Source organism: Solanum stenotomum, chromosome 1, assembly GCF_019186545.1.
Source record: "Solanum stenotomum isolate F172 chromosome 1, ASM1918654v1, whole genome shotgun sequence".
In the NCBI taxonomy this organism is placed as follows: Eukaryota; Viridiplantae; Streptophyta; class Magnoliopsida; order Solanales; family Solanaceae; genus Solanum; species Solanum stenotomum.
The window spans coordinates 67,396,747-67,417,732 of NC_064282.1; the positions used below are offsets into that span (position 1 = coordinate 67,396,747).

Below are 20,986 nucleotides of genomic sequence, written 5' to 3' on the forward strand. Positions count from 1 at the left end.
GTATGGGGATCAATGGTTTGATCTAGGGTTGATAGAATTGTTAGTAATTTGGGTAATTAACTAATGTTTATTGATTCTCGTATTAAATTAATTGTTTGTAAACCAAGAACAAGCGGAACAAATCCGGAAAGGGAAGAATCAAATTTCTTCGGGGATTCAAACTTGTTACGAGGTAGGTGATGGTTGTGATTTCATGATTGTATGATGTATGTTTGTTCTTGTTTCATTGTAATACGTGTATGTATGTGAATGTTACATTATTGATCACACTTGTTGTAAATGAGATAGATGAATGATAAATTCCATTAATCATGACTTAATTGTATAATGTTGATAATATAATTGTGATTGTGATTGTGCCTTTTTGAATGGATCGGGTGTTGCGTTCCGACACACTAACATGGATCGTTTTCCACGTTCCGACATAAATATGGGATCAATTGCCACGTTTTGGCATAAACATTGGATCGGCTACCACGTTCCGGTATGCTAATAGTTTGGGTTTTTGTTCCATGAGAGGACCAATAACTTGATGTAATTGTGAATCTTGACAAATGTGATATTGCACGTTGCTCCGTAAATAATGATGATATTGTATATGTTCGGTGTATACATGTTATTATGATGTTGTATGACTTATATATGTTGCACTTAGTGGGATAGTCGTGTGATCCTACCAGTACATTGTGGTTGTGTACTGATACTGCACTTGCTCTTTCTTTGTTGAGTGTAGAGAATCCTCAAGAGGCTATTGACATACCTCGTTTAGAAGATCAGTGATCGTCGATCGAATTTAAGGGTGAGCCAGTTCTTCCAGGCTTCCATGAGTTCTCTTTCTTTCTATATCCATATTTCAAAATTGGACTTTCTAGTTAGTTATTAGTTCATTAGCTTGGGGTTGTAACCCTTCTTGTTTAGACTTATGGATCTTGTTAGACTTTTGGTACATTGACTTTCAGGTTCTAGGCGTTATATCCGCAATGTTAGTTTGTTGTTAGACTTTGGTTTGGAGTTTATGGGAACTCTATTTGTTTCCTTAGCATTTATCTTGCTTCCATAACTTAAATGTCTTAGTATTTTTTATTAAGTTGGTTTGCTAATTAGTATAAATGGTTCTCCAACTGGAGGGTTAGTCTGGCTGACAATCACGACGGTCAGGGTCATGACAAATTTTGTATCAGAGCCTAGGTTCATTGATCTAGATGCAATAAAACGAGTCTTGTAGAGTCTTACGGAACGGTACTGTCACGACCCGGGAGCACCCCCAAGTCGTAACAAGGCGTNACTAATGGTATATAGGAAATAATATAAGTCCTTTGAAAAAAAAATGGTCCAACACTTAGAAAAAATTTCAGGTGGGTGAACAGTAAATGAACAGTAAAATCAGCTACTGGAATTTGCCTTTTTCTGCCGGACAGATTTTACGAAAATGGGCATAACTTCTTCGTCTGAACTCCGAATGAGATGAAACGAAGTGTGTTAGGTAGCTAACTCAAAGGGCTTTCCATGGATATAATTATTGGCCACCCAAATAATTTGTGTGCTAGGAGATATGACCCTCCAAAGTAGACCCTCGAAAAAGGCTTCACTTGGAAATTTCGGATTTTGATACGGTTGCTCTAAAATTTGGGTTAGACCTATTTCCCACTCAATTTGACCCCTTAAACAAGAATATGAAGTCGGATTTTCGAAAAACGAAACGGATCTTTTTATATACAGCTAACAAGTTTCCGGTAACTTCCGAAGCACATTTTTTTAAGAACTTTTGGGTCAAATTCAAATATAATCATTTCATTAAGTTCTCGACTCCAAACTCACATGTGAGGCTCTAGTTTCACTCTATCATTTTCCGAGTTGTTACAGGTACGGAGACGTCTGTACTTTTCTTCAAGAGGCTATAGGACTTTAGGAAATCTCTATGTATTATCTTGTCTCCTTCATACTATAACTTGATTCCAATTGGTAAGTTGATTCGAATTGGTATCTAACCTCATTCACTCTTCTGTACGTAGATGGTTAACACTAGATTTAACGGCGTCAGGCGCGTAGTTCCCATCAATGCTCAAGCTAAGAAATCTGCAGTGAGAGGTCGCGGTCAAGGCAGGGGTAGAGGAAGAGCTTGAGGCAGAGGTCGAGGAAGAGTAGCGCCTACTAGAGATGGGGTACCGGTCGAAAATGCTCCCCAAAATGAGGCTCATCCCGTACATCATGAAGAGATAGAGAATAAAGTTGAGGTTGAATATGTTGAGGAGGTTGGACAAGAGGAAGAGGTGTTGGCTGAGACAACATGTGTTCCTCCCATAGACCCAGTGATAGCTCAGCAGATCATGTCATTCTTTAAAGGATTGGTTGGTCCTGGAGTGTTTCCCTCTATTCAAGCAACTCAAGCACCCGCAAATCCTCTTATTGCTATCACTGTCCCCAAGTTGAGAGGGAATGTATGTAATGATGCTTTCTTCCATCCTTTATTGGGTCCTACTATGACTGGTAATAAACATGAGATGTTGACCAAGTTTTTGAAGTTCAAATCGCCGGTGTTCCATGTTCTTGAGAGTAAGGATGCATATGAGTTCATTTTATACTGCTATGTGAGGCTTCATAAGTTGGGAATTGTCCATCAGCTTGGGGTTGAGTTCGTGACTTTTCAGCTTCAAGGTGAGGCTAAGCAGTGGTGGAGAGCTTATATGGAATGCAAATCTTCAGTTTTACCTCCACTTACTTGGACCCGGTTTCATGCCTTGTTCTTAGAGAAATATGTGCCTAGGACTTTAAGAGATCACAAGAAGGATGAGTTCATGGCTTTGAAGCAAGGCGGTATGTCTGTGGTTGCTTATTCGGCCAAGTTTCATGTTTTTTCTAGATATGCTACGCAGTTGGTAACTACTGAGAAAGAGAGGTATCATTTATTTAATAAGGGACTAAATTCTGAGTTGTAGGTATTATCTGTTCATATGACCTCTGCAGGGAGGAGCTTTAATGAAGTAACAGACTTTGTTTAAAATGTGGACGCGGTGAGGCGAGACGGTCATGCTAAGGCATTGGCTTAAAAGGCGAAAAACTCGGGTGACTTTCAAGGTTCTAACTCCAAAGGGGTAGGGAGGCCAACACTTGTAGCTAGGTCAATTCAGTCCGCCATGCCCGCCTCTACATGTTATTACTCGGGAACTCCACCTCATAATTTGATTTAGGATGGCGAGGGAGTCGTGCCTTCGACGGGCGACAAACCATCTTTTGATCGTACTAGCTACAATTGTGGAGAACCTGGGCATATGAGGAGAGATTATCCCTACCCATGTGTATTGGATTCTGTGCAGCAATCGTCTAAAGTAGTGGTACCTGCGGGAAATGGTAATAATGGTAGAGGATTTCCACAAGGTGGGCAATCAGTGAGGTAGAGTAAATGATAATGCAGGCAGAGGTACAGTGCAGTCGGGTAGAGAAGTCACCCGTCAAGATGATAGGGCTCAGTGTTACGCCTTTCCAAGCAAGAATGAGGCAAAGGTATCTGACGCGGTGATCACATGTACTATTCTTGTCTGTGACCGGATGACTAATGTGTTATTTGATTCGGGTTCTACTTATTCTTATGTGTCTCTGCGATTTGCCGTCGCATTTGCTATGATTTGTGTTATACTTGATGCCCCCATCCATGTTTCTACCCTAGTTGGAAAGTCTGTCATAGGCACCCACGTCTATCGTTCTTGTCCAATTTTGTTTATGGGTTATCAGACATGGGCGGATTTGGTGATTTTAGATATGACTGACTTTGATATAATCTTAGGCATGACTTGGATGTCCCCCTATTATGCAGTGCTTAATTGTAATACAAAGTTTGTAACTCTAGAATTTTCAGGAAGGAAAAAGTTAGAGTGGAAAGGGGTGTACAAGCCTAAGCAAGCTAAGATCATATCCTCCATTCGGGTTAGAAAACTAGTGGGGCAGGGTTGGTTGGCTTATTTGGCTCATATTCGGGAGGTTGAGGTTGAGTCTCCATCTATTTAGTCTATTCATGTGGTGTCAGAATTTAGGGAAGTGTTTCCTACTGATTTGCATGGTATGCCTCCTGATAAAGATATAGATTTCTGCATTAATTTGGAACCTGGTACTCATCCTATTTCTATCCCTCCATATTGCATGGCCCCAACGAAATTAAGAGAGCTTAAGGCTCAAATCCAAGAGCTTCTTGATAAGGGATTTATTNTTTAGCATGTTTGAGTGTAACCAAGCGACATTTGGCTAAGGAAATTCAAACCTTGAAGTCTAAGTTCATGCAGTTGGGCATCTCAGAGAAAAGTGGGGTGTTAGCTAGCATTGAAGTAAGGGCCTCGTTTATGGAAGAGATCAAGGCCAAGAAATTCAAGGATGAAATTTTGAATGAAATCAAGAAGAAGACTGTGATTGGTAAGGCATAAGACACACTCTTGATGCGGAAGGTGTGCTTAGTTTTAAAATAAGAATTTGTGTTCCTCGAGTCGATGACTTGATTCAGAAATTGTTGATAGAATCCCATGGTTCGCAATATTCCATTCATCCGGGTGTGACCAAGATGTACCGAGATTTGAAGTGAGTTTGATGGTGGCCGGGCATGAAGAAGGATATAGCAGAGTTCGTGGCTAAGTGTCAAAATTGCCAACAATTGAAGTATGAACATCAAAGGCCTGTAAGTTTGCTTCAAGGAATGCCAATTCCAGAATGGAAGAGGGAAATGATAGCCATGGATTTTGTGGTTGGTCTTCCCAAGACTTTGGGAAAGTTTGATTTTATTTGGGTAGTGGTTAATAGACTGACTAAGTCAGCCCACTTTATTCAGGTAAGGACGGATTATAATGTTGAACAATTGGCTAAGGTGTATGTGAAAGAGATAGTGAGATTGTATGGGGTACCCCTTTTTATCATCTTAGATCGTGGTACACAATTTACTTCCAAGTTTTAGAGGAAATTACACGATGAATTGGGCACACAACTCACTTTTAGTACCATTTTTCATGCGCAGACGGATGGGAAATCGGAGAGGACTATTCAAGTGTTAGAGAACATGTTGAGGGCATGTGTGATTGATTTTGGAGGACATTTGAATAAGTTCTTAACTTTGTGTGAGTTCTCTTATAATAATACTTATCACTCTAGCATTGATATGACACCGTTTGAGGCATTATATTGGAGGGGATATAGATCACCCATAGGATGGTTCCAAGCTGGAGATGTGAAACCAATGGGGGTTGATTTAGTTAAGGATGCTCAAGATAAAGTGAGGAGTATTCAAGCTAAGCTCGTAGTAGCCCAAAGTAGACAGGAGAAGTATGCGGATCATAAGTTAAGAGACTTGGCATTTCAAACTGGTGATAATGTTCTTCTTAAGGTATCACCCATGAAAGGGGTGGTGATTTTTGGCAAGAAGGGCAAACTAAGTCTGCGATACATTGGTCCGTTTAAGGTTCTTGAATGTGTAGGACTGATAGCATATAGATTGGCTTTACCTCCTAACATATCGGGAGTTCATCCAGTAATTCATGTGTCCATGTTGAAGAGATATCATGGTGACGAATATTTTATCATTAAGTGGGACTTAATTGTGTTAGACAAACACCTCCACTATGAGCAGGAACCAATTGCAATTATTGAACGTGATGTCCGGAAGCTAATAACTAGGGAGATTAAGTTCGTTAAAGTTCAATGGAAGAATCATCCACTTGAGGAAGCTACTTGGGAGACCGAGAAGGATATACGAAAGAAGTATCCCCAATTGTTCGTTGATTCAGGTAATACTTCATTCCTTCCTTAGCCTATTTTTCCTAAGTTTGTCACTCGGGGACGAGTGATGGGTAAATTGCTATCTATTGTAACGATCGGGTTCCGTCGTTATAGAAAAACAACCGGGGAAATATTTTGGGTTGGAAAACTTTTTTCGTACTAACTTAGAATTTCTCGACCTACTCCAGATTTTGACGAAATTGGAGTCATTAAAGTCTAGGAAAATCTGGTAACAATTGGGTCGTTTAATTATGAATTTGATCACATGAGTAGATAAATAAATCGTTAAGGAACCCGTACGACTTTACGGAATTGAATTTGGGCGAGTAGAACTCTCGAAATTAATCTTAGCGTGAACCGGTAGTTTCTGAATGTCGTTGGCTAAAGGTGTGTTGTGAAATGGAGGTTTGAAATTCTTAAAATTGCTCATTGTTTCCGTGCAAGCCACTGAGGAGGGGATTTCTGCCGCCGGGGAGAAGGAGGGAATGTAGCGGGGTGGGTGCCTCAATGGCGGGGTAGACGCGACTTAAAGTCGAAAATAAACCCCAAAAACTTTTTGATAAGAATTTTTCAAACTTGAGAGATAAGGAACGAGCTCAGGGATTTTCTTGATAGTTTCCCTCCATTCTTGAGGTAAAAGGTAAGATTTTAACTCCCCAAATCCATTTTTCGATTCGTAGAAAGTAATCAAATCGGGTAATTATTGATGGGGGAGGGTTTTGATCTGGAAATTATGGTGGAGAAAGCCCTAATCTGGGTATGGGGATCAAGGGTTTGATCTAGGATTGATAGAATTGTTAGTAATTTGGGTAATTAACTATTGTTTATTGATTCCCTATTAAATTAATTGTTTGTAGACTAAGAACAAGCGGAACGAATCCAAAAAGGGAAGAATCAAGTTTCTTCGAGGATTCAAGCTTGTTTTGAGGTAGGTGATGGTTGTGATTTCATGATTGTGTGATATATGTTTGTTCTTATTTCATTGTGATACGTGTATGTATGAGAATGTTACATTATTGATCACACTTGTTGTAAATAAGATAGATGAAAGATGAATGCCATGAATCAAGACTTAGTATGATCTTGAGAATATACTTGTGATTGTGATTGTGGCTTGTTGAATGGATCGGGTGTTGCATTTCGACACACTAACTTGGATCGGTTTCCATGTTTCGGCATAAATATGAGATTGACTGCCACGTTCTGGCATAAACATTGTATCGGATACCACGTTTCGGTATGCTAACAGTTTGGGTTTCGGTTCCATTAGAAGACCAATGACTTGATGTAATTATCAATCTTGAGAAAGGTGATATTGAATGTTGTTTCGTAAATAATGATGATATTATATATGTTCGGTGTATGCATGTAATTATGATGTTGTATGACTTATATATGTTGCACTTAGTGGGATAGTCGTGTGATCCTACCAGGACACTATGGTTGTGTACTTATACTACACTTGCTCTTTCTTTGTTGAGTACAGGGTGTCTTCAAGTGGCTATTAACAAACCTCGTTTAGAAGATCAGTGATCGTCGATCGAATTCAAGGGTGAGCCAGTTCTTCCAGCCTACCATGAGTTCTCTTTCTGTCTATGTCCACAGTTCGGACTTGAACTTTCTAGTTGGTTATTATATCATTAGCCTAGGGTTGTAACCCTTCTTGTTTAGACTTATCGATCTTGGTGTTTTGGTACATTGACTTTCAGGTTCTAGACGTTATTTCTGCAATGTTAGTTTGTTGTTAGACTTTGGTTTGGAGTTTATGGGAACTCTATTTCTTTCCTTACCATTAAACTTGCTTCCGTAACTTAAATGTCTTAGTATTTTCTATTAAATTTGTTAGTTAATTAGTATAAATGGTTCTCCCACCGGAAGGTTAGTGTGGGTGCCAATCACGATAGTCGGGGTCGTGACAAAGTTGATATGAGAGCCTAGGTTTGTTGATCTCGATGTACCAAAATGAGTCTAGTAGAGTCTTGCAGAACTGTACGGAGACGTCTGTACTTTTCTTCGAGAGGCTATAGGACTTTAGGAAATCTCTCTATTTTCTCGCGTCTCCTTCGTGCTATATCTTGATTCCAAATTGTATCTGCAGATTCGAATTGGTATCTAACCTCTATCACTCTTTTGTCCGCAGATGGTTAACACTAGATTCAATGGCGTCAGTCCCGTAGATCCTGTCAATTCTGCAGCAATAGTTCGCGGTCGAGGCAGGGGTAGAGGTTGAGGAAGAGTGACGCCTATAAGAGATGGGGTATCGGTTAAAAATGTTCCCCAAAATGAGGACCCTACCATACTTCATGAAGAGATAGAAGAGAAATTTGAGGTTTAAAATGTTGAGGTGGTTGGATAAGAGGAAGAGGTGCAGGTTGAGACAAAAGGTGTTCCTCCCATAGACCCAGTGTTAGCTCTGCAGATCATGTCATTCTTGAAAGGGTTGGTTGGTCCCGGAGTGCTTCCCTATGTTCAAGCAACTCAAGCTCCCGCCAATCATCCAATTGCTATCACTGTCCCCAAGGTGGGAGGGAATGTAGGTAATGATGCTTTCTTCCGTTCTTTATTGGGTCATGTTATGATTAGTAATGAACATGAGATGTTGACCAAGTTAGTGAAGTTGAAACCGCCGATGTTCCATGTTTTTTAGAGTGAGGATCCATATATGTTCATCTTAGATTGCTTTGAGAGGCTTCATAAGTTGTGAATTGTCCATCAACATGGGGTTGGGTTCGTGACTTTTCAGCTTATATGCAATGCAGATCTTCAGTTTTACCTCCACTTACTTGGACCCAGTTTCATGCCCTGTTCTTAGAGAAATATGTGCATAGGACTTTAAGAGATCGCAAGAAGGATGAGTTTATGGCTTTGGAGTAAGGTTGTATGTTTGTGGCTACTTATGAGGCCAAGTTTCATGCTTTGTCTAGATATGCTACGCAGTTGGTGACTACTGAAGAAGAGAGGACCCGTTTATTTATTAAGAGACTAAATTCTGAGTTACAAGTATTATATGTTCATATGACCTCTGCATGAAGGTGCTTTAATGAGGTAACAGACTTTATTAAGAAAGTGGAGACGGTGAGGCAAGACGGTCAGGCTAAGGCACTGGCTAAGAGGGCCAATAACTCGGGTAACTTTCAAGGTTCTTACACCAAAGGGGCAGGGAGACCAACACTTGCAGCTAGGCCAATTCAGTCCGTCATGCCCACCTATACAGGTAATTACTTAGGAACTCCACCTCATAATTTAATTCAAGATAGTGAGGGAGTCGTGCCTTCGTCAGGCGGAAGACCATCTTTTGATCGTACTTGCTACAATTATGGAGAACCTGGACATATGATGAGAGATTGTACCCACCCATATGTATTAGATTCCGCACAACAGCCGTCTTGAGCAGTGGTACCCGCGGGAAATGGTATAATGGTAGAGGACATCCACAAGGTGGCCAAGGAGAAAATCAGTGAGGTCGGAAAGGTAGAGGAAATGGTAATGCAGGCAGAGGTACACTGCAGCTAGGTAGGGAAGTCGCCATTTAGGATAATAGAGATTAGTGTTACGCCTTTCCAAGCAAGAATTATGCAAAGGCGTCTGACGCGGTGATCAAAAGTATTATTCTTCTCTATGACTAGATGGCTAACGTCTTATTTGATCCGAGTTCTACTTATTATTATGTGTTCGTGCGATTTGCCGCAGCATTAACTATCATTTGTGATATACTTGATGCCCCCATCCATGATTCTACCCCAGTTGGAAAGTCTGTCATAGGCACACATGTCTATCGTGCTAGTCCTATTTTGTTTATAGGTTATCAAACTTGGGAGGATTTGGTTATTTTAGATATGACTGACTTTGATATAATCTTAGGCATGACATGGTTGTCCCCCTGTCATGTGGTGCTTAATTGTAATACTAAGTCTATAACTTTAGAAATTTCAGGAAGAGAAAAGTTAGGGTGGGAAGTGGTGTACAAGCCTAAGCAAACTAAGATCATATCCTCCATTCTAGTTAGAAAACTGTTGGGGCAGGGTTGCTTAGCTAATTTGGCTCATATTCGAGACGTTGAGGTTTAGTCTCCATCTATTGAGTCTATTCCTGTGCTATCAAAATTTAGAGAAGTGTTTCCTACTGATTTGCTTGGTATGCCTCTGGATAAAGATATCAATTTCTGCGTTGATATGGAACCTGGTACTCGTCTTATTTCTATCCCTCCATATTGCATGGCCCCAACGGAATTAAGAGAGCTTAAGGCTCAAATCCAAGAGCTTCTTGATAGGGAATTTATTCATCCTAGTGCTTCCCCATGGGGTGCTCCAATTTTGTTTGTTAAGAAAAAAGATGGTAGTATAAGAATGTGTATAGATTACCAGCAATTGAATAGGGTTACCATTCAAAATAAATATCCCTTGCCTCAGATAGATGATCGTTTTGACCAATTGCAAGGTGCATCAATTTTCTCCAAGATTGATCTAAGGTCTGGATTCCATCAATTAAAAATTAGGCCTGAGGATGTGCCCAAGATGACATTTATAGCCTATTATGGGCACTACGAGTTTCTAGTTTTGTCCTTTGGTTTGAATAATGCGCCTGCAGCTTTTATGAGTTTAATGAATGGTGTTCAAGACATTTCTTGATTCATTTGTCATAGTCTTTATTAATGATAATTTGGTATATTCGAAAAGTGAGGAAGAGCAAGCTGACCATCTTCATATTGTTCTAAGTGTTCTTGGGAAACAAAGTTGTATGCTAAATTTTCTAAGTTTGAATTTTGGTTGACTTCGGTTACATTTTTGGGGCATGTAGTTTCAAAAGAAGGGGTAATGGTAGATCCCCAAAAGATTGAGGCGGTTAAGAATTGGTTCGGCCTAGCTCTGTGACGGAAGTTAGGAGTTTTGTGTGGCTCATTAGCTACTATCGTCGATTTGTGAAGAACCTTGCTTCCATTGCCACTAACTTAATAAATTTGACCAAAAAGGAGATACCATTTGAATGGACTGAAAAATATGAGGATAACTTTCAAAATCTCAAGACTCTCTTGACCATACCACTTATCCTAGCACTGTTGGTAGAAGGTAAAGATTTTATTGTTTATTGTGATGCTTCACATTCTGGTTTGGGTGCTGTGTTGATGCAGGATAAGAATGTTATAGCTTATGTCTCGCTTCAATTGAAGGTGCATGAGAGGAATTATCCAACACAAGATTTAGAGTTGGCAGTGGTAGTGTTTGCTCCTAAGATCTGGCGGCATTACATCTATGGTGTCAAGTGTGAAGGGTTTACTGATCATTATAGTTTGCAACATGTGTTCACTCAAAAGGATCTGAATTTGAGACAGCGAAGGTGGATGGAGTTACTCAAGGATTATGATGTCACCATTCAATACCATCCGGGTAAGGCTAATGTAGTGGCAGACGCTTTGAGTTGAAAGGGGGTGAGTATGGGTAGTTTAGCTTGCTTGAGTGTAACCAAGAGACCTTTGGCTAAGGAAATTCAGACCTTGGAGTCTAAGTTCATGCAGTTGGGCATCTCAGAGAAAGGTGGGGTGCTAGCTAGCATTGAAGTACGGGCCACGTTTACGAAAGAGATCAAGGCCTAGCAATTCGAGTATCAAAATTTGAATGAAATAAAGAAGAAGACTGCAATTGGTAAGGCACAACATACCATTCTTGATGCGGAAGGTGTGCTCAGTTTTAAAAGAAGAATTTGTGTTCCTCGAGTCAATGAGTTGATTCAGAATTTGTTAATAGAATCCCATGGTTCGCGATATTCCATTCATTTGGGTGTGACCAAGATGTACCGATATTTAGAGCAAATTTATTGGTGGCCGATATAGCAGATTTTGTTGCTAGGTGTCAAAATTGTCACCAAGTGAAGTATGAACATCAAAGGCCTGCAAGTTTTCTTCAAGAAATGTCAATTCCGGAATGGAAGTGGGAAAGGATAGCCATGGATTGTGTGGTTGGTCTTTCCAAGACTTTGGGAAAGTTTGATTCTATTTGGGTAGTGGTTGATAGAATGACTTAGTCAGCCCACTTTATTCCGGTAAGGATAGATTATAATGCTGAACAATTGGGAAAGGTGTATCTGAAAGAGATAGTGAGGTTGTATGGGATACCCCTTTTTATCATCTCAGATCGTGATACACAATTTACTTCCATGTTTTGGAGGAAATTACACGATGAATTAGGCACACAACTCACTTTTAGTACCGTTTTCATGCGCAGACAGATGGGAAATCGGAGAAGACTATTCAAGTGTTAAAGAACATGTTGAGGGCATCTGTGATTGATTTTGGAGGACATTCGAATAAGTTCTTAACTTTGTGTGAGCTCTCTTATAATAATAGTTATCACTCCAGCATTTATATGACACTGTTTAAGGCATTATATGGGAGGGGATGTAGATCACCCATAGGATGGTTCGAGGCTGGAAATGTGAAACCATTGGGGGTTGATTTAGTTAAGGATGCTCAAGATAAAGTGAGGAGTATTCAAGCTAAGCTCTTAGTAGCCCAGAGTAGACAGAAGAAGTATCCAGATTATAAGGTTAGAGTATTGGAATTTCAAACTAGTGAGAATGTTCTTCTTAAGGCATCACCCATGAAAGGGGTGATGAGATTTGGCAAGAAGGGCAAACTAAGTCCGCAATACGTTGGTCCCTTTGAGGTTCTTGAATGTGTAGGACCAGTAGTGTATAGATTGGGTTTACCTCCTAACCTATCGGGAGTTCATCCGGTATTTCATGTGTCCATGTTGAAGAGATATCATAGTGACATGGATTATATCATTAAGTGGGACTCAATTGTGTTAGACAAAGACCTCCTATATGAGGAGGAACCAATTGCAATTCTTGATCGTGATGTCTTGAAGCTGAGAACCAAGGAGATTAAGTCCGTGAAAGTTCAATGGAAGCATCGTCCAGTTGAGGAATCTACTTGGGAGACCAAGAATGACATGCGAGACAAGTATCCCCAATTGTTCGTTGACTCAGTAATACTTCATTCCTTCCTTAGCCTATATTTCCTAAGTTTGTCACTCGGGGATAAGTGATGGATAAATTTCTATCTATTGTAACGATCGGGTTTTTTCGTTATAGAATAACTAACGGGGAAAAATTTCGTGTCGGAAAATTTTTTCGTAGTAACTTGGAATTTCTCGACCTAGTCCATATTTGGACGAAATTGGAGTCATTAAAGTCTAGGGAAATCTGGTAACAATTGGGTAGTTTAATTATGAATTTGATCACATGAGTAGATAGATAAGTCGTTAAGGAACCCGTATAACTTTACAGAATTGAATTCGGGCGAGTAGAGCTTTCGGAATTGATCTTATCGTGAATGGGTAGTTTTTGAGTGTCGTTGGTTAAAAGTGTGTTGTGAAATGGAGGTTTGAAATTCTTAAAATTGCTCATTGTTTCCATGCAAGCCGCTGAGGTGGGATTTCTTTTGCTAGTGCGGGGCCGCTATAGCGGGGTGGGTGCCGCCATGGCGGGGCAGACGCGACTTAAAGTCAGAAATAAACCCCAAAAACTTTTTATTATGCAATTTTCAAACTTGAGAGCTAAGGAACAAACCCAGGGCTTTTCTTGACAGTTTTCCACTATTTTTGAGGCTAAAGGTAAGATTTTAACTCCTTGAATCCATTTTTCAATCCGTAGAACGTAATCTAATGGGTAATTATCGATGGGGGAGGGTTTTGATCTGGAAATTATGGTTGAGAAATCCCGAATCTGGGTATGGGGATCAAAGGTTTGATCTTGGGTTGATAGAATTGTTAGTAATTCAGGTAATTAACTATTGTTTATTGAATCCCGTATTAAATTAATTATTTGTAGACCAAGAACAGGCGAGACAAATTCGGAAAGAGAAATCAAGTTTCTTAGGGGATTTAAGCTTGTTTGGAGGTAGTGATGGTTGTTATTTCCTGATTATGTGATATATGTTTGTTCTTGCTTCATTGTAATACGTGTATGTATGCGAATGTTATATTATTGATCACACTTGTTGTAAATGAGATAGATGAATGATGAATGCCATGAATCATGACTTAATTGTATGATCTTGAGAATATACTTGTGATTGTGATTGTGACTTGTTGAATGGATCAGGTGTTGCATTCCGACACACTAACTTGGATCGGTTGACACGTTTCGGCATAAATATGGGATCGGTTGCCACGTTCTGACATAAACATTGGACCGAGTACCAAATTCCGGTATGATAACAATTTGGATTTGGGTTCCACGAGAGGACCAATGACTTGATGTAATTGTCAATCTTAAGAAATGTGATATTGCATGTTACTTCGTAAATAATTATGATATTATAGATGTTCGGTGTATGCATGTTATTATGATGTTGTATGACTTATATATGTGTTGCACTTAGTGGGATAGCCGTGTGATCCTACCAGTACACTTTGGTTGTGTACTGATATTGTACTTGCTATTTCTTTCTTGAGTACAGGGAATCTTTAAGCGGCTATTGACAGACCTCGTTCAGAAGATCAGTGATCGTCGATCGAATTCAAGGGTGAGCCAGTTCTTCTAGGCTTCCATGAGTTCTCTTTCTGTCTATGTCCACATTTCAGACTTGGCCTTTCTAGTTAGTTATTAGTTCATTAGCTTGGGGTTGTAACCCTTCTTGTTTAGACTTATGGATCTTGTTAGAGTTTTGGTACATTGACTTTCAGGTTCTAGACATTATTTCCACAATGTTAGTTTGTTGTTAGACTTTGGTTTGGATTTTATAGGAACTCGATTTCTTTCCTTAGCATTTAACTTGCTTCCGTAATATAAATGCCTTAGTATTTTTTACTAAGTTGGTTAGCTAATTAGTATAAATGGTTCTCCCACTGGAGGGGTAGTGTGAGTGCCAATCACGACGGTCGGGGTCGTGACAAGTCTAGACATTGCTCCTCGTAGGATTGACCCAAACTTCTATTAAGTTCTTTATTTGCCAACGACCACTTGTACTTCTTTAGAGATATGTAATTTGGGCATATCATGGGTCTGATCAAGGTTTATTAATCACGATGGCAGCCATACGGATCGCAATGATTAACTTTGTGACAATTATATTAAGTTCTAACTATTGTCAGCATGCATTTCTTAAAGTTAAATATCGTTGTTGCAATTTGGAGCTCAATTTCAAGGAAAAAAACCATGGTGAATTGTTGGAAAGTGGTGGGGAATAGATTGTGTACGTCTTGGGATCGTTATTCTCACGTATATTTTGTATTTTCCCCAGATTTTACTTATTTTAGTTCCTATTTTAATCATTCTCGAACTTTCTCCTGTGGGCTGTTTTAATCCTTATTTTTATAATACCTCGGAATTGGAAAGTTAAGTTAGAAAGAAAAAAAGCATATGTTACACCATTCCACGAGCCTCTATATCGACCGTAAAAGGTCGTACTGAACGTGGCAAGCCATCACTAGTTCGTCTCCAGGATTTTGGGCTTAAAGTAAGTGTCACGACCAGAGAGCACCCCCTAGTCGTAACCGGCGTAATCGACCTCGAAGAAATCTAATACAACCCTCTTAGAATTCATAACATTCGATATATAGAAATAGTGAAGAAGTAAACACTTATTTAAAACCAACAATCTTAAAACTCTTTCATAAAAGCAACGGAAACAAAGTCTCACATGACCATCTTAAAGACAACCTCAACAAGATAGGGTCACGGCACCATACAGTCAAAACAATTCTATTTAAGTCTATTACAATAGTCTTAACATAAAAAATAGAATAGGAAAGTCTTGTCCTCGACATATAAGGACACACCACAAGATCTTGAGAGAACCTCAAATCCCAAGCATTACTATAGAACTTGATCACTTGCCGGAACCTACACTTGTAGAAAAAAATATAGAAAATATGGAGTTAGCACAATTAAGTACTAAGTATGATGACCATGCAAAAACAAAAACGGACATCTTGGTTGGAAAGCCATGCATATGCTATTTTGAGAAACCTTTCACGTTAAGAACAACAAAGGCATAGTTTACACCATAACCAACATATAAGACATTTACTTCACATTTATACTCATCTCAAGTAATGATGTTTCACAAGTATCAATATGCAACACATAAACATGTACACTAAGTAAGATACAAGTTCACATTCTAGGGTCTCTATCTAGAGTCATCCTAAGGCACACTTGAGTGAGACATGAAGTGGCCGCCCATACAACCTCATTCATACACACTTAAGTGTTCCTCAAGGCTACTATAGACAAGAACCTTTACATTTCAATATAACATCGTACATAGTTCATTTCCTTAATATATAAGAGATATACAATATACTATAAGGATGACAAGTCAACATTCTTCTTTAGAGTCATTTTGGACACATTCATGCATTTAGAGGACTCTCATACGATAGCCATTAAGGCTTAGGGAACTCACTTTAGCATCTTCAAAGTCTACTCGTGCCATTTGTAGATAGCATTCCATACTACTACCAACACGTTGTAGAACCTATCCAATAACTAGAGTGCACATCCCATATGATGGGAATAGGCATTAACCGACATAGACCATACTAGCTAGCGATGGAATCTGGCATCATAAATCCCACGCCGTGGAGGGTGTTATGCTTGCCAAGGGTAGAACTAATAAGCAACCCATGTAGGCACATGGTTTAGGGGATATCCAAAGACATTCATTGTACTCTTGCCTCATACTCGGAAAGAGCTACCATCTTAACGATATCCACTCGGTGCTTAGCCTTAGTTGCCATAGAGTAATTTCATTCACATGTATGTACTAGAGAGGGCACCATTATTAGGTCTAGCCGACCTATAGTACCTTTATCAAGAAGGGCACCATGCTAGGTCTAGCCGATAAAGATTCATTAAGGATAGCTCATTGACTTTCTTAGAGAGGGCTTTCTACTGTTCCGGTCCACCAACTCTTAGTCTATCATTTCACTCAAGCAGAAGGTCATCACATTTAGGTCCACCACTTCAAGGTTTCACATTCACTTAGGAGTCTATACTTATGAAAGGGCACCATGCTTAGGTCTAGCCGGTTCAACACTTCATTCATTCAATAATCTTTCATGTAACAAGAAGAGACATCTAAGTCTACCAATCAAAATAAAACATCACCACATAGAGACCCTCCATAGTTTATCATCATCACATATGAACATTTAGAGAGAACATACTTTCCATCAGCACATAATAACACTTTATACAAGTTCACCTTGTGACCATATGAACACCTTCATATTATACCTTCAAATGTATGATAATATAATAATACATCAATTCCCCATATAATGCCTTCATGGCCATAATCACAATACAATACAACATATAAACACCTCCACCATAAGTGGATCAACCCATACAAGAACAATTCTACTAATACCATACGAATAGGTCAACTTACCATTCATCCAAGCCAAAACCACCATTATTCAATTCTCCAACAATTCACCATAGATAGATATATTTAACAATAGAAATCCATACTACAATTCAATCTAAGCACAATTCTATTAACAATCGTTCATAAAATATAAACCCACTTCATAAGTCAAATTTAGGGTTTGAGTGAAAACGTGGGTTCTTGAAGAAATTTCATATAAAATCATCAATTTCACCTTAATTCACCAATATCATGCTTTTGGAAATATTTTACCAACAAACCCGTTCTTACAATAGAAAATAGGTTTTTTGTTCTTTGAAGACTTTTGAAACCCTTTTGAATGGACTCCTTGAAAGGAAGAATAATCAAGGATCAAGGGTCACCATATCTTAGACTTGATGAATCCCACGAAAATTTGATGAACAAAGCTTGAAATCCAAAACCCTAGGTTCCACTTCTTTTTCTTCCTTGAGTTGAGAGAAAAATATTGAGAGAGAAGAACTTTGGAATTTGATTTGGAAAAAGAGAGTAAATGAACAATTAAAATGAAATTACTTAAAAACCCCTCACTTGGGCAGCCCCGTCAGGGACCAAGATAGACTTAACAAACCGTGACCCGTGAAGGTGTCAATGTTCCCTAGGCAGTAGCTCCTATAAGGCTTGCCAACCTCCAAACGGCCAAGGCAACTCCAAGGCCATCTCTACGGACCGTAATCATCCCCACGGCCCGGTAAACGGGTCGTGAAGAATTTCCATCCTGACAGTGCTTCACTATTTCGGGCATAACATTTTACCCCGATATCGGAATAGGGCAAACTTTGCGGCGTTGGAAAGAGATCTCAAAGACCTTTAATTGGATACGCAAGGGCCAACCTAATTCATTTTGATCTAAGAGATATCATCATTTGAAGTTCACCTTACACTCTAAGTCATATGAAAACCTTTCACGGTCCGTTCGGGGCTTCACGGACTGTTGTGATGCCCTTGGCCCTTGACCAACATTAAAACAAGTCTTTTAGTCTAACACGTTCCAAGACGTTGACTCCCTAAACTCTTTAGCTTGGGACAACATTACACCTCATAAAACCTCATTATAAAGTCAACACAAAGTCATTATGCTCTTGCTTAACCTATCATTTTCCGAGTCGTTACATTATCCCCCACTTAGGTACATTTATCCTCGAATGACACTTTAAACACTTCAAGGGAAAAACTACTCAAGACTAGCAACCCAACAGTCATGACACATCAATATAATGCATAAACCAAAGGAGGAAAACATCAACTCCACATTAATAAGCTCAATGCAAAACAAGGAAGTAGGAACTACCTCTACAAACTCATTATGCATCACAACACAATAGCATTTATCATTTCATTGGAGGAACTTCCTTCTCCATATCACATCATACTCATTTCAACATCATAAGGCAAATATGCAATTATGTCATTAAAGCACATTATGCAACTTTCTCATAAGAACTCATTTAAGCATGCTCATCAAGTCAACTCATGCAACATTTAGGCAACTCATTATAGATGTACATCAACATGAGGAACAAAATTTATGAAAACTCATTTTCTCATTTAACAAGAATTCAACTAAAACATGCATAATATAAGGAGACCATGGAAACTCACTTTCACACAAGACTCTAAAGATGCAACATGCTACTAGAAACTCTAAGTCTCAAGCTTGAATAAAAGAGAAGGGAAAGAGACAAAGACATCAACACTCTCATAACCTTACTATTCAATATACCAACCCCAATTTAGGAGAAACCCATCAAGGGTATCATGGAACATCACACAAGGACTTCATCACAAAACATGGAACTATAACTTACCGGCACCTTCATCCGGATTTGCTTCCTGGTTAGCTAGAAGAGCATAGGAACGGTTCCACTTTGAAGCATCAAGATTTGGGACATCAATGGAAGCTTGCTTGGCATTCCTTCCTCTAGCCGTAAGAGTAGGACAATCTCTCACCTTATGATCATTCTTTCCACACCCATAGCAACCACTCATACTGTCTAGACATTTCCCAAAATGCTTCTTCCCACAAGTAGCACAAAGAGGCTTAGAAAATTGAGATCCACCACCTTTATCCTCATTAGCCTTAGAAGCACTTGTAGAATCTTGGTTAGGAGCCCTCTTCTTAAACCTAGGTTGATCTTTCTCATTTAATCTTCCCCTTTTTAAATCCATATTCATCCTGTTAAGCTTGGACTCCTCAATGGATTGAGCATACACCATGAGCCTACAAATATTCATATCCTCATGGAGAATTGTCGTATGACACTCTTCCTTCACAAGGTCGGATATACCGGTCACAAACCTATTTATTTCATCTCTAGGTTACACACCAAATAGGGAGCATATTTACACAACAAGGTAAATATCAAAGAATACTCCTCCACATTCATGTTACCTTGACTAAGGTTAATAAACTCCTCAATCTTAACCTGTCTTTTCTCACGGGGAAAGTACTTGCTAAGAAAAGTTCGCTTAAACTCATCCCATTCTATGGGACCCGCTTCAACCGGCCTATTGGCCTTCCATAGTGTGAACCAAATTTGGGGCACCTCTTTCAATTGGTCGGAAGCCAACTCCACCTTCTCCCTAGATGACACACCCATAGGATCCACTATCTTATAGATTTCGTCCAACAATTCTTGTGGATCTTCTCCTATTCTAGAGCTAAGAAAAATAGGAGGATTCATCCACACAAAGTCCCTTCGTCTTGAGGCCAAGGTACTCTCATTCAACCTAGGACCCACATCTTTATTTGCTTGGCCCGTCATGGCTCGGGCTAAGGCAAGAAGAGCCACTCTAATCTCCTCATTAGTCATGTCCGGGGGAACCACCAGAACATTATTACCTTGATTGCCTATAGGAACTTGTCCACCTTGAAGACCTTGCTCACCTTGGGGAGGAACTCCCTCATTAACATTTTTCTCTTCCACTCTCCTCGGGTTAGCCCTCGTATTCATATCCTATAAACATAAGAGAAAGGATTAGGAAAAGGACAATTATAGAATCGCACTCTAAGGCACAACATCAAGAGTAATGAAATAAGGGTAACTTCTAACGTCCTATAGCCTCTCACTCATGGATGGGTCGTGACTCACACCGATGAACAAGACTCTACTAGACATGGCTTGTGAGACTTTGAACCTAAGAACCATTCCCAAAACCTTATGCTCTAATACCAAGATTGTCACGACCCGAGAGCACCTCCTAGTCGTAACCGGCGTACTGGACCTCTAAGAGGTCTAATACAAGCCTCTTAGCATTCATAACATTCGATATATAGAAATAGTGAAGAATTAAAAACTTATTTAAAACCAACAATGTTAAAACTCTTTCATAAAAGAAACGGAAACTAGGTCTCACATGGCCATCTTAAAGACAACCTCAACAAGATAGGGTCACGGCCCCTTACAGTCAAAAGAAGTCTATTTAAGTCTGTTACAAGAATCTTAAACCAAAAACTAGAATAGGAAAGTCCTGTCCTCGACATCTGAGGACATACCACTAGATCTTGAGAGAACCTCAAATCCCAAGCTTTGCTATAGAACTTGATCACTTCACGCAACCTACACTTGTAGAAAAAAAAAGAGAAAATATGGAGTTAGCACAATTAAGTACTAAGTATGATGACCATGCAAAAACATTCTTTAAAACGGACATCTTGGTTGGAAAGCCATGCATATGCTATTTTGAGAAACCTTTCAAGTTATGAACAATAAATGCATAGTTTACACCATAACCAACATATAAGATATTTACTTCACATTTATACTTCATCTCAAGTAATGATGCTTCACAAGTATCAATATGCAACACATAAATATG

At 39.3% G+C, this 20,986-nt stretch overlaps 1 protein-coding gene across 1 annotated transcript; it reads right to left on the reverse strand.

The window, feature by feature from the left end:
* Nucleotides 1-18,964: 18,964 nt before the first annotated feature.
* Nucleotides 18,965-20,121, reverse strand: LOC125855610 (uncharacterized). Its single transcript, XM_049535352.1, has 2 exons — nt 19,541-20,121; nt 18,965-19,481 (listed from the first exon to the last, which is right to left on the reverse strand). The coding sequence occupies exons 1-2, from the start codon at nt 20,119-20,121 to the stop codon at nt 18,965-18,967; spliced, it is 1,098 nt and encodes a 365-aa protein (XP_049391309.1).
* Between the last annotated feature and the right edge of the window lie 865 nt (nt 20,122-20,986).

Excerpts from the sequence above, each read along its gene's own strand:
- LOC125855610 (XM_049535352.1), bottom strand. The coding sequence starts at position 20,121 with ATGAATACGAGGGCTAACCCGAGGAGAGTGGAAGAGAAAAATGTTAAT. Across the intron at positions 19,482-19,540 it reads GGTAACATGAATGTGGAGGA|AGATGAAATAAATAGGTTTG; the intron begins GTATTCTTTGAT and ends TGTGTAACCTAG.